We start from the raw sequence: 18194 nt of genomic DNA, 5'->3' as shown, positions 1-18194 counted from the left end.
ATGTGTGACATATCACTTCACATCTTATACATCTTACATAACAGTTTTATTTTCATATTTATGTAGCAATGTGTTTGATTGATGTTGTTGCTTCAGATGTTTAAAGAATTGAAAAACCAATGATTATTTTTTCACTTTTTTAAGTTTCTCTATATTTTTTATATTCTCCCCGACATTGCCAAAAAGTTATATTTCAGACCCTCATGGATAAATTTGCCAAGACAATAAATGTGACACGTCTCTTCCAACTCAAGTTGTAAGAGCGCATTGTTTTTTTCAATGCAATAAGGTCAGTCCATTGAGAAATTAATGGTAGTAAAATTGGGGTTAGATTTCTCTTTCTTGATAATTACTTGTGAATTGTGTTGGCTTCTCTTACTTATTTGTTATATTATCTTTCATTAAGCAATTACCAAATTATGTGTGTATGAATATCACAAAAACACAAGACACGAAATGTAAGCGCTCTGCCCAAGAAGGGTCCCATGAAATATACAATGACTCTAATAACTCAATCTTAATCCTAGGAGTCTGCAATGGGGACTTTGACTAATAAAATGATGAACCAAGCATGAAACCCATGCTTTAATAAGTCATTGTAACAATAATAAAAAATTATTTTTCATTTTTTTATAAATACATTTATGAAGACCAAACCTAGTTACATTCTTCAACACTCCCTCTTAACTAGGGAGGTATTCATAACAAGTACAAGGAAGATCTCAAACTATATGAACTATGAATAGTTTAGGCATCGCAATGCCATGGACTAGATTCCTGACCAGGGCAATCTATCCAAGGTCTCTCAACAGTTTAAGCACCACAATGCCACGGACTAGATTCCTGACCAGGGCAATCTATCCAAGTGGGACTATGATGGATTAAAGCTTTCAGCCTCTATAGGTACCATCAGGCCTAGTTGCTAACCATCAAACCGGGGATCTTGGTGCATATCTGAGGTCAGAGCTCCATGACCAACACCACCCTCCCTACTTCGGGAACTAGACATCAACACATAGTGTCGGCCAGATGTCCTCCCAAGCAATGTGTCTCGCACACAAAGCCTCAACAAATATCTTCCAAACTTTTACCATCATCAACAAGATTAGCAATATCAACTAAACCAGGCATGCTTCTAAGATATTCAAACTTCTTATTAGGAAGAGACTTTGTTAGTATATGAGCTACCTAATCACCTGTCAGGAAATATTGTAGCTTCACGATCCCATCGTCCACCAAGTTCCTAATATAGTGGAACTTATTGTTGATATGCTTCATCCTAGCATGAAACATGGGATCTCCAGACATCTTGATGCAACTTTGATTATCACATTTTATCACAATAGGATCTAGAGGCTTCTGGAACAAATCTGTCAGAAGCTTCCTCAATCATACATCCTCCTTTCCTACTTCACATGCAGCCACGTACTCTACTTCAGCACTACTCAAAGCAACGAGATCTTGCTTCTACTCATCCATGAGATTATGGCAGATCCCAAACTAAAGCATCCACCTATAGTGCTTCTTCCATCGGTCTCACTGCCACCTCAATCAGAATCTGTGAAGCCAATCAGCTTGACTTCCTTGCTATTATACTTTAGGCAGTGATATATAGTGCCACGAAGATATCTCAATATATGCTTGGCATTTATCGAGTGATTATGAAAAGGCTCCAATTGAAACTGACTAAGAATGTTCACAGCAAAGCATGTATTTGGCCTACTATTTACCTGATACATTAGAGAACCCACCAACTGACAATAGGAAGTAGGATCCACGAGACTTCCGTGAGAACTCCTCAACTTCTTCAGATTGGTGATCATAGGAGTAGTCATGGGCTTGGAATCCATCATCCCAAATTTCTACAACAAATTGATGATATACTTTCCTTGCCTCAAACATATCTCACCAAGATTTTGCCATACTTCCAAACCTAGGTAATAGTGCATCAGTCCTAGATCCTTCATCTCAAATTCGGCTGCTAGCATCTTCTTGCATTCTTGTATTATTCTCCCCACACCTGTAATGAATAGATCATCCACATATAATAGAATAATGACTGGCTCAATATTCACAACCTTGATGTAGAGATTTGGATCAGCGGAATTCTTCACGAACCCAATTCTTAGAAGGTATGCATCCATTCTTGTATACCATGCCCTAGAAGCTTGCATCGAGCCATATAGGGCCTTCTTGAGTCTAGAGACACGAGTATCTTTGCCATTTACTTCAAAGCCTTCAGGTTGCTCAATGTATACTTCCTAATTGATGGTCCCTGCTACACAAAATATTGTCACCATGACTATTTGCAGTCAGTATGGATCTATCATCATTCATATTGTCCTCCTAAGCAAGTCTCAAACCTCAGCTCTTCATGTCAAGCTTTGAAAATGAGAGAAAGACCTTAAAAATCATTAAAGCTCTGGTTCCGCACGTTCTCTCACTGTTGCCTGCGGTCCCGCACCCCCTGTTCATGTTACCTGCAGACCTGCCCGCTCTCTCTAAAGGAGTGGGTGCGGACCCCTGTGAAAGTCAAAAAGGCGCAAGTTTATTCTTAAAAACTCACTATGGGTTAATTCTAGATGATTCTAGAATGAATCTTGACGTGGATGGTTCGCTCCTAGGTGGTTCATGCATCCCAAAAGTGAAGGAGCTAATCCCTTGATGAGAGGAGCTATCCCTTTGAAGGAGGGCTTTATCCCTTTGAAGGTGGACCTAGTAACTTCCCTCCATTGCACTATAAATTAAGGCATTTGGCTGGTTGCTAGGGAGGTTAGAAGCTGAACATCTTTTAGGGTAAATGCTGTTGGAATTGAGACTTCCTAGTTAAGCTTGAGAGGAGAGATCACATACCTTTTGGCTTCATTGAGAAGAGAGTGAAACTTGTCAAAGTAGAGGAGACTTCTTGCTGGACCCTGGGAGGAGCTTGTACAGCATCAAGGCATAAGGTTGTAAAGTTCTTCTTTGATTTAAGTTAATACAATCAGATTCATTTTTCTCAACAAATTGTCTTATGTGATTTGTTTCATGAATTCCTTGATCATCATGATAAGTATGCTTTATTATATTGGCTTTTCAGGTGCTATTTAATTTGTGTGCTTGTTTGTGTTTGCAGATTCTCTACAAGGGAGCTCATTTGGATCAACGGAGCGAGGCTTCCACAAACTTGCATTGGACCCAAGGTAGGCCTAAAACACTTGTTTGCCTTTATTTATAAATTGCATATTTAGAGAAAGATAGAATTTGTTTGGTTTGCTTGTCGCTAGATATCATTAGATACTAGGGAGGTCGGTCTTGTCCGCAAGAACGACTTATCCGGCCGACAGTCCCATTCAAAAATGTTGTCTTCAAGTCCATTTGATAGATATTCCATCCCATTGTAGCATCCAATGAAACCAAAGATCTAAGCGTAGTATACCTTGCAATGAGTGCAAATGTTTCTTCATAATATATTCCTTCGTTTTAAGAGAAACCCGTTGCAACAAATTTGTCTTTGTATTTGTCTATACTTCCATCAACAACGTGTTTGATCTTGTAGATCCATTTTGAGGTGACAATCGATTTGTCACTAGGTCTAGGAACGATTTCCCAAACCCATTCTTCATGATGGAATATAGCTTTCTTCCATACTTCTTGATGAGCAGCTTCTTCAAATGTAGATGGTTCAGCTTCAATTAGTTTTGTCATATATGCAACATATCCAAAATATCTCTAGAGCCTTTTGCTTTCTCTAAAGGTTCCTTTCGCAGCTCCATGTCCTTCAGCATCTTCAAGAGTAGTTTTTAACCAATTTGGCCTCTTCCTTGTGTTCAGTATGATCACATAGGTTGAATAGGCTCACTTGGTCCTTCTTCTTGAATTGTAGATGGATTGTCAGGTTGTACTTCTTCTTCTTCAAATATGGGTAGATCTTCGTCATCGGAATCAATAGGAATGTCCTTGGATCTTTTGTAGGCATGATTTTCATCAAATATGACGTCCCTACTTACTTCAATGTGTCTCCCTTGAAGTAGATTCTATATGCCTTTGAGGAGAGATTGTAGCCAATGAAGGTCCCTTTGATGCTTGTGTAATCTAACTTCTTCAGTTTGTCTTTTGCAATGTGTATATAGGCAGGACTCCCAAAGATTCGTAGGTAGTCCACACTAGGCTTCTTACCTGTGAATGCTTCCTCAGATGTAATATTTTCAAGGATCTATGAGGACTTCTATTTTGAATATATACTACTGCCATTGCTGCTTCTCCCCATAGAAATCTTGGTAAGCCTTGATCAAGGAGCATTGTTTGTATACTTTCTTCAATTGTCCTATTCTTTCGTTCGGCCACTCCATTTTGTTCGAGATAATAGGGAACAATAAGCTCCCTCTTAATTCCTGCTTCTTTACAATATGCAATCAATTCTTTAGAAGTGTATTCCCCACCATTGTCGGATCTCAAAGTCTTTATTTTTCTTTCGGTTAGGGTTTCCACTTCACATCTAAACTCTTTGAATTTCTCAAATACTTCATCCTTTTTCTTGAGAAGGTAGAGCCATGTCTTTCTAGAGTGATCATCAATAAATGTTACATAGTAAAGATGACCTCCAAGTGATTTGTCAGACATAGGCTCACACCATTTTCGGATCTCAAAGTATTTATTTTTCTTTCGATTAGGGTTTCCACTTCACATCTAAACTCTTTGAATTTCTCAAATACTTCTTCCTTTTTCTTGAGAAGGTAGAGCCATGTCTTTCTAGAGTGATCACCAATGAATGTTACATAGTAAAGATGACCTCCAAGTGATTTGTCAGACATAGGCTCACACACATCAGAATGTATGAGGTCTAATATTTCTTTAGACCTTGTTTCACTATTTGAAAATGATTTTCTTGAATGTTTGCCCAAAAAGTATCCCTTGCAAACTCCTTCACGGCCTTCTTGGATATCGAGGATGCCGTGAACTAGTTGTTTAAGAGTGGCAATGACCTTATAGTGAAGATGACCATATCTTCTATGCCATAGCTCAATGGGATTGATTTCCATATGAACTAGGGCTTGAGGAGGTGGTGTAATTATTCTTTTTCAAACTTGGAACATATAGTATGTTGTTGAGATGTTTTTTGCTCCATTCTCCAACTTCAAAGATGTTGATCCCAGGCCTCTAACAACATAGCTTTTGTTGTCTCCCAATTCCACTACATGAGAAGATGGTTCCTTTGATAGAGTTTGAAGTTGTTTACTTTCCCCTGTCATATGCCTTGATGCTCCACTGTGAATGATCCATGCATTATCATCATTACGTGAACCTGTAAGTGCAGCTAAGAATTCTTGAATTTTGACCCAGCTTCTTGTAGTATTGAATCCCACTCTTATCATAGGGGGAGTAATCATTTCCTTTGAGCCAGCAAAATGATCTTCAATCTTCTTTGACCTTATCTCTGATACCATGTTGAGAAATTAATGCTAGTAGAATTAGGGTTACATTTCTCTTTCTTGATAATTACTTGAATTTTGTTGGATTCTTTTACTTATTTGTTATAATATCGTTCATCAAGCAATTACCAAATTATGTGTGTATGAAGATCACAAAAACACAAGACACAAGATGTAGACACTCTACCAAGAAAAAACCCCTATGTAGGGGAAAACCCAGTGAAAATCTCTTCCTTCAATAGTTTTTCCTTAGACTCTTCAACCTAGACACAAACCTCCTCCACACCAAGTCAGCCCTTCCTTCTTCGATCCAAACCTTCGACCTAGCAGCAACATCACTTTGACCCCAGCGACTTCGACTTGGCAGCAACTGGCAACAGCAACAGCTTCGACTTTGACAAAGAGACTTTGATCTCCTAAAGTAGCCCACACGAGAGAGAGATAGACAGCCCAAAACTTCGATTTTGTCCTTCCCTTCCTTCTTGACCAACTTCGCACTACTTTTAGCCTCCTCCTTCAACTTCGCACTTTTTCCCAGTTCTTTCTTGGATATCAAACTTGTGGGAGAGAGTGTATCCAAATGAATTCAATATGCTCCAATATATAGCTTCTGGTGAGGTCAAATTGCCCAGTTGAGACCGACTTGGTGTGGAGGTGACATAATTCATTTTTGACTCAAAAATAATTCTTTTTACATAATTCAAAAGCCCAAGAAGGGTCACATAAAATATACAATGACTCTAATGACTCAATATTAATCCTAGGAGTCCACAATGGAGACTTTGACTAATAAAATGATGACCCAAGCATGAAACCCATGATTTAATAAGTCATTGTAACAATAATAAAAAATTATTTTTCATTCTTTTGATAAATACATTTATCAAAACCGGGCCTAGTTACATTCTTCAAAACAGTCAAATAGCATGTAGGCTCCAAGATACCACTGTTGGACATCATGATATCATTAGCCACTTCTAGGGCTTAGATGTCAAGGGAGCTGATGGTTGATAACAATGTTTGTTTAAAGCTTCTTCCTGATTCACTTTGAAGCCTTATCTAGTTTGATACTTTCGAGTTCCTAAGGTTCGGATGTATCTCTTTGAGCACGCACTTTGTACTTTTTTATATCTTTTGTAACTTTGTTGTTATCCTAGGAGATGCTTTAGCGCACAAAAGGTTTATGCATCTTTGTACTTCTTGAAATCCAATTGGCCAATTACAGCCACTAGTGGACAATAACAATTAAATTAAAGTAAATGTGTCATAGTAGTGGACGTTAAAAATTAATTCAATTATCTGTGCATAAATATAAACAGGAAGAGTCAATAGATTCTTGCTGGTTCCAGAATTTGAAAAAATAAAGTGGGGAGTACTGTCTGTGATTACTAATAAGAAAATAATATCTCAAAACTTGTAGTAGTTAAAAGTTGGATGAGAACCACTGGACACATGCAGGATCAATAGGATCAATAGGAAGTTGGAACCCTTCCCGCTTGCATTGCATACTATTTGTAAAAACAATTCTAAAACAAACAAAAAATGGCATACCATTTCTGATGCCCTCCAAAAGTCTTGCATAGAACCCCGAAGTGTCTTTTTCAAAACGTGGACATCAACTTGTTTTGATGTTTTGTCATAATCCACTTCAATCTTCTGAACCTGCAAAATAAATGCACACACAGTTACTTTGGCTAGCACGTAATGGATCAATTGAATTTTTCTAAGTACTGAAATGAATTTTCATAAAATTAAATTTCTATTTAACCACCACTAAAGAAGCAAAGCAAACAAAAGGGGCATGATCAAATTCAGTGGAATCTCAATAAAATTGCATTGTGATGAATCAGAAAAGATTTTCAGTCATTCAAAGCTATGATATAGGAGAAATATCCTCACCGTCCTTGTTTTCCAGTTTCATTGTGTCATTCAAGAATGAACAAATCATACTTCAAAACCAAAACCATTTCCTACCAATACACGCCTTGGAATAATTTATATTACGGCTATCTTAGTTTCTCAGTTTTATTCCTGTCTTGATACTGGTAATGAATGATCATGTTCACACTTCAAATCATATGTGCCATTTCAGCAGAAATTTTCCATTTTCATTACATTTCTTCCTTCAAAGCTGATTTTTCTCATCTGAAGCTCCTCTCTTGATTTTTGATTGCTGTTCTTCTCTTGGGTTCTAAAATCTCATACCAGAGCAACAGGTGCCTGTTGATAGCATGACTCCATCTGACACTATCAAAATGGACACGAAATATGTGATCATTATAGGTTGGGCACCTTGATCCTAGCATGATAGTTATTTATATAGAATCGATTGAATTTCATGCTAGAATAATTAGCATAGAAATAAACATGTGTCTGAGACCCTCAGACACTCATTTATTTGAGATTTTATGACAGCTTTGAACTTGCATGCCTGTATCATCTTACATGGTTACGATATACATGTGAGGATAGTCCATCCTGTATGGTCAATTGCAACACTGTATTAGAAGTATAACCATAGGTATTCTAGATAATATTATTAGCAATGTTATCAGAACCGGAACCAGGCAAGGATCAGACAGGGACTGGAATACTGGCCAGAAAATCAGGTTGAAGAACTAGACAGAAGAGGATCAGATAAGGGTTGGTTCATATTGGAGCAAGCCGGGAAATATTCAAAATCAGCTGGTTAAGGATAGAATAAGCCAACCTACCTAGTTTATAAACCAGTCCAGAACCGGTGGGGGGTAAAATGGTGCAGATTAGACAGCTTCAATAACGATGATTATTAATTATAGGCGTGTAGGATTACCATAAATGAATGCATCATAGACAAACAGGCTAATAGCTTTCCACACAAACTAAGAATCTTCGATGGTAATTTACCAATGCTAGGGGCACATCATTTGATCGTACTGTGCATGAACCAGTCCAAAAGAGAAGTTGAATGCAGAATACAGGATGCCTTGGAAAATTAATGAATGATTTTCACTGAAATATCCCCAAAGTCTGAAATTTAGGGAGAAAAAATTTAACTGGACACAAAATTTATAAATGATCTTTACTAGAATATTGCCAAAGTGTTGTATTTAGACGGATAGAAGTCTTCACTAGACATACATCAACAGGATAATGAATGAAAGGAGTAGAAAGACCATTAAATTATAACTGAAGCAATAACAGCTTGTTGTCGGCTACTTACGGCAGCAGAGCACAAAAAACATAAGAGACATACAAGATAGTGCAACCAAGAGATAAAAGTAACATGCAGTTCATATACGAAGCCAGACAGCAGTATAAGTTGAAACCAGTGGACATGGTTGGAATGGAGTATGTATTAACGACCCTCTTCAGAATTCTGACCTTCGAAACTTTTAAAAAAATTGCTGTTTCCATATTGAAACTCTGAAACTTGACTGAAACATGTTTCAGTTTCTATGAAATGCATTTCACATGTCGTAAATGTGTTTCAAACTTTCATACAAACTGTAACGCATTTCAATGTCTGTACAATGCTTTTCCGAATGAAATTTGTCTAATTTTGCTTTGATTTAATTGTTGGGAAACACATTTTTTGTTATATTACCTAATCAGAGGTTAATTATGAATTAACGTGACATCTAGAAACCGCTAAAACCAATTTTTTTCTTTAAAAAGGGTTTCACTCTCAATTTGCATCAAAATGATGTTAATTAATGGTGATGTTAAATTCTTGAAGTAAAAGAAGTTTTCACTTGTACTGACATTTTTAACACTACCATTAATAGTCTCAGGATGTTTTGAGAGTAATTCCAACCTCATCGGTCTTCATATGCAGAAAGTAGAATTTCATATATTCAAAAATCAGCAGACTTAACAGTTTTCAGAATTTCCGGATTATTTTCATTACATTCTATCACATATGAAGGTATGGAATTGGTAGTTAATGAAGAACGCTAAGCCCTTTATGTACCTTCATGTTAGTGATATTGCTTGTTGGACTCCTCTATCGTGGCCTTAGCAAAAATAAAACTCGAACCAAAAACATTGATTAGGCATGCTAGGCTTTTTGTAGCATATTCTGAAGCTTGGATTAGGTAGTTTCATCAAAATTGGGTGGTGTTGACCAATGTCCCTAGAGAATTGAGGTAGAGGCAAAGAGTGATACTAATGATGAGAATCCCAATGTAAGTGATGGTGGAACATTGCTTGTCATTTATGTTTGTCATTTAACTTGTTCTTGCTCATTTGTTCATAATGATTTATTTCCAAGTTTTCATACACACAAACATATATCACATTTCCCCATTTCCAAATTTTTGGGAGTTCATGTTTCCAGTGTGTTTCCATTTCAGAAATACACACCTGTTTCCCCATATCATGCAACTTAGCAGTAAATTCTTTACTATACACATATCAATATGGCAATGAATGAGAGCAGAGTAGAAAGAAATAGAAATTACAATCAAAGAGATAACAGATGGCTGCAGGTTATTTGCGCAGCAAAGGATAAAATGCATAATGTAGCAGAGACATACAAGACATTGAGACCAGAAAACAAAGGTGAACATAGAAGTTCACATACAATACCATACAGCAAGAAGAGGTTTTCTAGTCCAAGGATGAAAGTAGTAGTGTTCAAGCAATCACTTTCCTAGTAACCACGAAAGGAAGGGAAAAATCTTGCCACTTGATTCAATGACAATAAATCACATTTTATAAAAGGAACATGTCTTCTCATCTAGGAAGAAAGTTGAAGACAAAATAACGTCCACCAACATGAAATCATTTGTACATTTATGGTAACCATCAAAGAAAGCATCACTCAACAAATTCCAGTCTTCAATAATGAGGTAGCCTTGGCATAGAACTTCGGTGGCTTCAACCAAGCTTATATACATCAAAAAATATCAAGGATATCATGAGAAATGCTGTTAAATGCAAAATTGTTACAACAGATTATTGGAGAAGACTTTTGTGACATGACAAGCAATCATGTAGTAAGAAGATGTTGGTAATGCTTGCTAGAAAGATTAAAGTAGTTCTCCATGACAAATGTGACATACCTGCCTCTATAAAGCAACAAGGGAAATAAATGTTTGAACATGTGAAGTGCCCCATAAATATTGTCCAATATAAGAGAGCAACCATTCTACATGCAATGTCATTTAAATGTGTTGGAAAGCTTCTTTATTATATGATGTTGAACTTAAGGAGGAATGTGAATAGCAAAGATTCAAGTGAGAGTATTGTAATAGGAATAACCAGACCTATATAGCCATTTTTTTAAAGGATAAAAACAAGAAATGCAACTAAAAGGTAAAGAGAGGTTTGACACAGTAGAAGATGCATAGCATGTCAGAAATGAATTGTTATTCTGTAGTGCTAGCAACACCAGATACACATTCGGAGTCCACACAAAGGTAAATACCCAATGACAAAGGGAAATTTTCACTTCTCATCCAAGCTACAGATCAACTGGAGTGCTGGAGTACATATGGGAAAGTTGGAATCAATGACCCTATAATTAAGGTTCAATTTTCAATGAGGCCACAAAGCGCACTGAGAAAACCAGAAGCAGTTTTCCTGCAAACAATCTGTAAGAGTAAAATTAAAAAGACTGTATTCCCATTCATTTCCTCTGACCACCTAAGCATTTTATGAGACCAAAATATGTTTATGACTGGAATGGAAACAATGAAGAAAAAACAAACTATCATCCAACAAAAATAAAAATAATTCCACCAGCAACAAAAGTCAGGATCTGATAATAGACAAGGGCAACATAATGATATGATATTACTATCCCAGAATTCAAAATTAAACATTAAGCAGGATTGGATGTGACCCATTTTGTTTCATTCACAATCTCATTCCTTACTTTTCTCTCAAAAAAATTCTATTTCTGAGACTTCTCTGCCTTGAAATTGCTTCAACTTTTATAAAGGATGTATGGTAGAAATTTGAAAGTAAACCTTGAAAGATATTAAAAGTCACTGACAGCAAACAGATGTCAGAAACTCGAAGAAGCAATTTATAAAAGTAACCCAATTGCAAAATCAAACCTTTCGAGGTTGAGCAACCATTTTCTCATTTGAAAATTCCTCCTCAATATCACCTTGTGCATCATCCCAGTTAGGCTCAAACCCATCCTCATTGCCCCACGTACCTGATGGTTCAAAACTGTTGCTATTTTCAATAGAATCGTCTGAAACAAAGGATAAAGTAGTTCTCAGTATAATCTCAAGACTCTGATTAATTAAATTATAATAGTACTGTAAGATTTCCATCAGAGGTAGCATCAAAAAAGCAGATAATGCCCAAAACTAATCAGAAAATAAAAATATAAAAAGACGACACTTACCAGATACTTTTCTTCCATGCCTCCCAATACACTGCAAACACAAAACATAATAAGATGAATGTAGAACATAAATGTGGGTTCATTAATAGTGAAAACAGAAATTTGTATCATAGTTATGTAGCATAGAATGCGAGGATGAAAGAAAAGGTCCCCTTTTATGGGGAAAATAAATGAAAAATAAGGCTCTAGCATAAACTAAAAACTAACAAATTTCAACTAACTTTTAGGCCTTATTCTACATGCTGGCCACCCCCTGCTGTTTCAAATATACAGATTTGGAACAACTGTAAGCAAGCAACCTTAAGATCGCTGCATCACCAAGTCCACATTTTTTATATGAATGAGGAAATCAATATTTTTTCTAGTTTTGCTTTGTTTAATATTTTATTGGTTTCATCCCCTACAACAGCACCTGGGATTTTGCCCTCCCCTCTCCCATTGCAGAAACTCATCCCCAGGTCCTCCCATATCCCCATTCCCATTCTTTGAAATTCACTGATTCACTGCAACATAGCATAATGGTATGCCCAATCGTAAGTGCAATATACAAGACTAAAGTTCAGCAGTAGTACTCCAAGGAAAATGTGTTTACCATAACAGAAGGCAGTAAGAACAGCTTTACAAGCCCCTCTGGTTGGTAGTGACAGTCTTCTGGAAGAGTAGTTTTCCCGGAGGAGCTACTCTGAGGCAATAACAATGACCGCTGATTTTTGGGTGGAGCAAAGGCAGAACCAGTCTCAGTGTCAGGACGATTCAAAAAATCAATTGAAAATGGTTCCCTTTTTCTTCTCTTTAGTTTATTGTCATTTGAAGATGCTTCATTCCCAACATCTGAACTTTGTTGTACATCTGCATAATATGGCATGCACCAACCATCAGAGATTCCTATTCAGAGAACTTGATTAAATTAAATGATGGTTGGAGTAAGAAATATCCATAAGGAGTTAATACATCCACCTTTAACTCTCCGATACTTCCAATGATCAGGACCAGCCCAAGCATTTGATCTGGATGACACCCCCATCCCTAAAAACAAATAATCAATTGTTTTTTCACTTAATAAATCTTTATTGTACTCCAACTCTAATTCACCATAACCCATCTCCTAAAAATAAAACACTATTTCAATAAGGTTTTATGAAATATCACATGATATCAAAAATACTATCCATATGTAAATACTAAAAACAGAAGTGGTGACTTAATTTATATTATTATAAATGACACACAAACCTCATTGTCAGGCCACTTTGAAGTAACAACACCACCAGAAACAGAGTCCAGGCTATTCAAGCCATCATCCTTCAGAACTCCACCATTGTCATTGCATTCAAAGTCCTGAGGGCTTACATCAAAAGCTTCATCCATTCCAACTTCTTCATCAAGGCTTTCTTGGTTATCAAGAGAAGAATCAAGTGTCTCATCTTCATTTTGCATTGTGAGAATGGCCTCAGCTGAATTCCGGTAAGGATCATCAAACAATCTTAGAATTTCCTTGAGTGTTGGTGAGATCTCCCTTTTAGTTTGTAAATCCATCACCATTTTCTCAATAAATCTGCATCACAAAAAAGGTCAGGTGCCATTTACAAAATTGGGATAAGAAAAGTAAAAACCAATCTTTTGGCAGCACTGCTGGGCAGGTAGCAGTGCAGGCAATACCTTTTATGAAAGAGATGTTAATTGTCTCAAAACTCTCTTTGTTTTGTGTAAATCCAGATTTCATACTTTTCCCTGGAATGTCCCAGGAGTCAAACACTATCCGGCAATCATTGTAAACACCAAGGGTGTTGAGAAGAAGACCCTTGGCCCCTCCCTCGTCAAATTGTGCAGAGGTTTGATGATACAAAGGATCTACCGTAAAAGCAACTGTAGAGAATAAAAGCTAATGCAACGTAAGCATTAAATATGACAAGATTTCCACATAAAAGTTTCAAAATCCTAATATTATGAAGGAAATAGAATTACCCATCCCTCCGTGCTAAGAAATTAAAATATTACCATCAAACTTCTTTACATTCAATGACTCAAAAGAAGGTTCCAAAGTACTCGAGGGATCTGATATCTGCAAAATAGATTGCAAAAAGATCATGTCATGTATAATTTTCTGCCCCTTCAAGAATTTCTAGGTATTAACAGTTTTTGACAGACCTTTTGGAAATTCTTCTTCCCATCACTTTGATCTTGATCTGTCAATCCATTTTCACCCTCTTCACCATTTCCTGGAAATCATTATTAAGTATTGAGTCAGTGGATGGATGCCCGAGATACCAGCTCATAATTTACTGGCAAGTTATTCTGATATAAACTACAAGATATGTCAAAGTCACACCAATGCAATTAATCCTAGATGATATTATTCGTAAAGCCATTTTGAAATAAAATGTTATTGGCCTCTTCTTTTAGATATCTCAAAAAACACATTTTAAGCAATTTGACGCTAGCCTAGGGATCTGCATATTTAATGTGCCAGAGAGTGGTACAGAGAATGATTGAAGCTGATTATCTTCTCTTGTGTCTAGCATGCTTGAACCACATTTTTTTTTCAAGTTCTAAACTGAGATATACATCGGTAGTTTTATTATCACTTTAATTGAAGTTTTCAATTGGGATCTATTACATGGTATCAAAGAAGCAATGTCTTTATTCTAGCTACTAGTACTATTACCACTTCAACAACTATTACCAACATTTAAAAAAAACAGCAAATTTACTCTCCAAACAGCTCCAGAGCAGGGAACCCTTGACACATCCGGCTACCTCTCAGTCCCATAGGAATGCCCAAAGACCTATTCAAAGTTTCTTCTTTCCGACCTTGAATGCTAGGAGTATCCTTCGCTCATACGTTCCCCCAGGATCATATGATCAGATCCACTGCTGAGCCCAGGGGACTTAGACAACGAACCTGTACCCAGCTTCACCTCCCTTTCCACAAGTAATTAGATGTAGGAGCCCCTGACATCTCCAGCGCCAATGCCAGACCTTACCATCTCACTAACTCATTCCTTTTTAGCAGGCCATTGTGCTGCAGACTATTGAGTATTTTGTATTATACAGCAGTCTCTTATATACGTGTTGTTGCAGCACTACCACTGGTTTCTTTCTCTCTATATGTTATTTTTAGCATTTTTTTAAGGAGATGCACTTGCACTCCCACATTGTAGTCATACTGACTGTACTCTTCTTCAGTTCCATTGACCTACTTTTGTGGTCATCAGTTGGACATTGATAAATTTACTTACTCACTCACTCTTAAGCACCTGGAAAACCACACCTAGAACATATAAGTCAAAGAATAATTGATAAAAAAATGGAACAGGGGAGAACAGAACTGAAGACAATATATGCAAAGATCTCAAGGAAAGGGAATGAAATGTATTGCCTAAATACTACTGCTCAGCAGACAAGCACAGGAGACACCTCACCTGCCAACAAACGAAGTCCAGATGAAACCACCTCTCACAAAGCAAACACCAATTTAGTATATTGACTAAAACAATAAGTATCAATAATTAATGAGGCAACACGTTTGATGCCTTCGATACATTCCTTTTGTGTTTGTTCTCTCCTTCATTCCAAAAGTATACTTACGTTGCTTAAGTTATCAGCCAATTGAAATAAGTATGAACACGGATCCCTTCACCCACAATTGTCCATGTAACGCAATAAAATGTAGGTTGATTCAACATCAGTAGAGTTCAGTTTCTTCCTTGGTGTTAAAACCTATATTAAGAGGCATAACCACAAAGATTTTAATGATAATTTTTCTAGACGGTGCTAATGTTCTAGTTTAAACAACAGTAGGCAATTTGAATGGATTTTGAATGGATTCCTTCATTGTTTTTTTGATCGATCTTAGATTTGAGTTGAGAAATAGATTACACAACTAGGAGAATGTGCAGTGCAAAATAAACGTATGGGATGGGCTGATAGAGTAGCTAGGTGAAAAAACATAACTAACTTAGAAAGAAAGGTAGAAATCATATTATTGTCCACATATACCAAAAACATTCAATGGCACTAAGTTAGAATATGCATCACAACAAGGGGTAGGCCAATTAGGCAAATCGAACTCATTAGAGATGGTATAAATAAATGAGAGGTGATTCATTTCTCTCATTGTCACTTGGATTGGGTTATTAGCTCTTGTGAGAATTTTGCATTCCCTTATGGAGGACGAGTTTGGTTTCATGGAAAGAATTTTGATGTTTGGATTCTATCTTCTTGGTCTTGGAGCTTCATTATTGGCATAATTTGATGAGTGGATATACTAATTTGTACATGTAAGTGATATTTTTCATGTTTATTCTTGTTACTTACTTTGTGACATGAATGTTGCTGGGATTTTCACTATATAGGTCTGAAATTTAATACTATTCTATGCGAAATTGTTGAAATTTTGGTATTTTGAAGCGTTGCATCATTGCATGTGTCATGTATGAATGGATGAATGTTCCTAGAGGTTATCTTTGTTGAAAATACCTTGATAAGTCATCAATTATTGCATATTGAAGTATAAAATCTTCTGGCAGCTACTCTCATGCCCTAATTGCCATGCGAAGTTGTCTAGAGGTCTCCTTGATTGGGTATAGTCTCTCCAAATCACAAGTTCATCTTGACTCCATCTCTCCCAAAGGCAAGGCACTAATCCATCCACTGGTGGTCACCTAAACGCTTATCTTTCTTGCCTCCTCTCTCTCTTTCTAGGCCTAGCCACCATAGGTCACCTAGGGCATCGAATAAATCTCATTGTAGCCATCAAAACACCTCGATTTTTGGTCCATAACTGCGCTAGGGTTTCCTCTAGAGGCCCTCCAAATTTGAAGCAATTTTGACAGGGGATCCCAAGATATAGCAAGCCCTAGCTCAAGGACCATTTCTTGCCCTAGGTTTCCCTTGGCTAGTGTCCTCATTTGGATCATTGCATTTAATCCTTAAAATAAAATGTGTCCTTTGATCCTCTTCTCTTCTCTAATTAGGTCAAGTGCCTCCTCAGTTGATCAACTCCATATCCTTGACCTAGTTCTGGGCCCAGTTGGTCTTTTGTGGTCCCGCAACTTTATAACTCTAATTTCACAAAGATCACATAAAGGACAATTCTCCATAAGGATTTTCCGGCCTAGGAATCATCTTTACAAGATATACTCCCAAACCCTAGCCTCAGGAATCTTCTTAGCCCTTCCTAAAGAGCATATCACCTTGCTTCCTGAGCAAGAAAGCCATATAATTGAGTCTCTCTTGTGAATATGCCTTAAGAATCACTCCTTATCCTCTTATTGATCCATTCATCTAGTGATTCCCCTTACATTGGGTCTCCTCCTATCGGTGAAAGCTTGTAAAGAGCAGGGAGCCTTAGCTGAGGTGACAGTGGGCTATCGATGTGTTCCTGCCCTTGACCTAGTAGCTGCTCCATAGGATCCCCCCCTCCCAGGATCCCTGCTAGTTTGAGCGTTAATAGGCTCCATGAAAAGCAAGAACCATATCCAATCCCTTGGAACGTAATCAACCCAAGGGTGATCAAACGAGCCAAGTCAAAGCATAGTATGTGATAGATCTATGGTTTTTATCTTGAAGACACATTATCAAAGAGGGCACTTTATACTAGCACTTCAAATAATCACTAGAAAAAAGATGTGATACATCTAGTACACCCTAAAGGGCCCCTAATGAGTGCCACATTAATGAACAGGGACAACAACTCTTTGCCAATGTATCTAAAAAGAGCTTAATGGTGCCCAGAAATTCCTAAAAAGGGAACAATTGCCCCTTGTCTCATATCAAAAACATATGGAAGATAAAGGGCTCTTTAAGAAACAAAGCTTATAAATATGCTTCTCTTGATGGATATGTTGTCATGTCTTCACTCTCTACTAATCCAAGCACACACCCTAAGTTGTCAGAGGAAATTCTGTAGGTATTTCTAAATTTGCACTTTTAAACATTTCAAAAATTTCACCTCGTTTACTTGATGTTCCCCAAATCTATCTCATAGAACTTTCATCCTTATGGCTAAATTTGAAACATTTGTTGCAACAACAAATACTTCAACTCTATTCAACTTTTTCACTAGGCAAGTTCAAGAAGTTAGGCATTGAAAATATAATTGAAGGACAGATAAATACACATGCCTTAGAGCACAATCTCAACCAACACACAGGCTTGAAATTACTTTTCTGATAGCAGGTTCATAACAATCCTAATTATGTTTCTTAGCTTCATCTAGGCATGCTAAAACACATGACATTTCAGCCCGGCTATACCAACAAATCGCCATATTAAACGGACATGAAACTAACCATTAAACATAAGTATAAAAACTTTGATTTTCAATCTACAACATATAAATTTATGGCAGATATAGTACACTTCATCCATTACACGAACGAAAATAAATCTCAACACCTTATATCATACAAAGCAAGTACAACAAATCCCTTCAGCTC

At 37.0% G+C, this 18194-nt stretch overlaps 1 protein-coding gene across 1 annotated transcript in view; it reads right to left on the bottom strand.

Annotated features, from left to right (window-relative positions):
• The window catches only part of LOC149168858 (condensin complex subunit 2-like), a 101156-nt gene that overhangs the window by 76558 nt on the left and 6404 nt on the right, over positions 1-18194 (bottom strand). Inside the window, exons 4-12 of the mRNA XM_089428449.1 lie at positions 13903-13973; positions 13753-13816; positions 13408-13620; positions 12988-13304; positions 12712-12859; positions 12347-12603; positions 11755-11785; positions 11456-11598; positions 6963-7073 (exon numbers count right to left, since the gene is read on the bottom strand). Of these exons, the coding sequence (XP_089284575.1) occupies positions 6963-7073; positions 11456-11598; positions 11755-11785; positions 12347-12603; positions 12712-12859; positions 12988-13304; positions 13408-13620; positions 13753-13816; positions 13903-13973 (1355 nt within the window). The remainder of the gene's footprint in view (positions 1-6962; positions 7074-11455; positions 11599-11754; positions 11786-12346; positions 12604-12711; positions 12860-12987; positions 13305-13407; positions 13621-13752; positions 13817-13902; positions 13974-18194) is intronic.

The sequence above is a fragment of the Pinus tabuliformis genome, chromosome 4_2, assembly GCF_031772625.1.
Source record: "Pinus tabuliformis cultivar Carrire ecotype Pingquan chromosome 4_2, CPIR1, whole genome shotgun sequence".
NCBI lineage: Eukaryota > Viridiplantae > Streptophyta > Pinopsida > Pinales > Pinaceae > Pinus > Pinus tabuliformis.
This window is presented reverse-complemented; position numbering and strand designations above follow the sequence as displayed.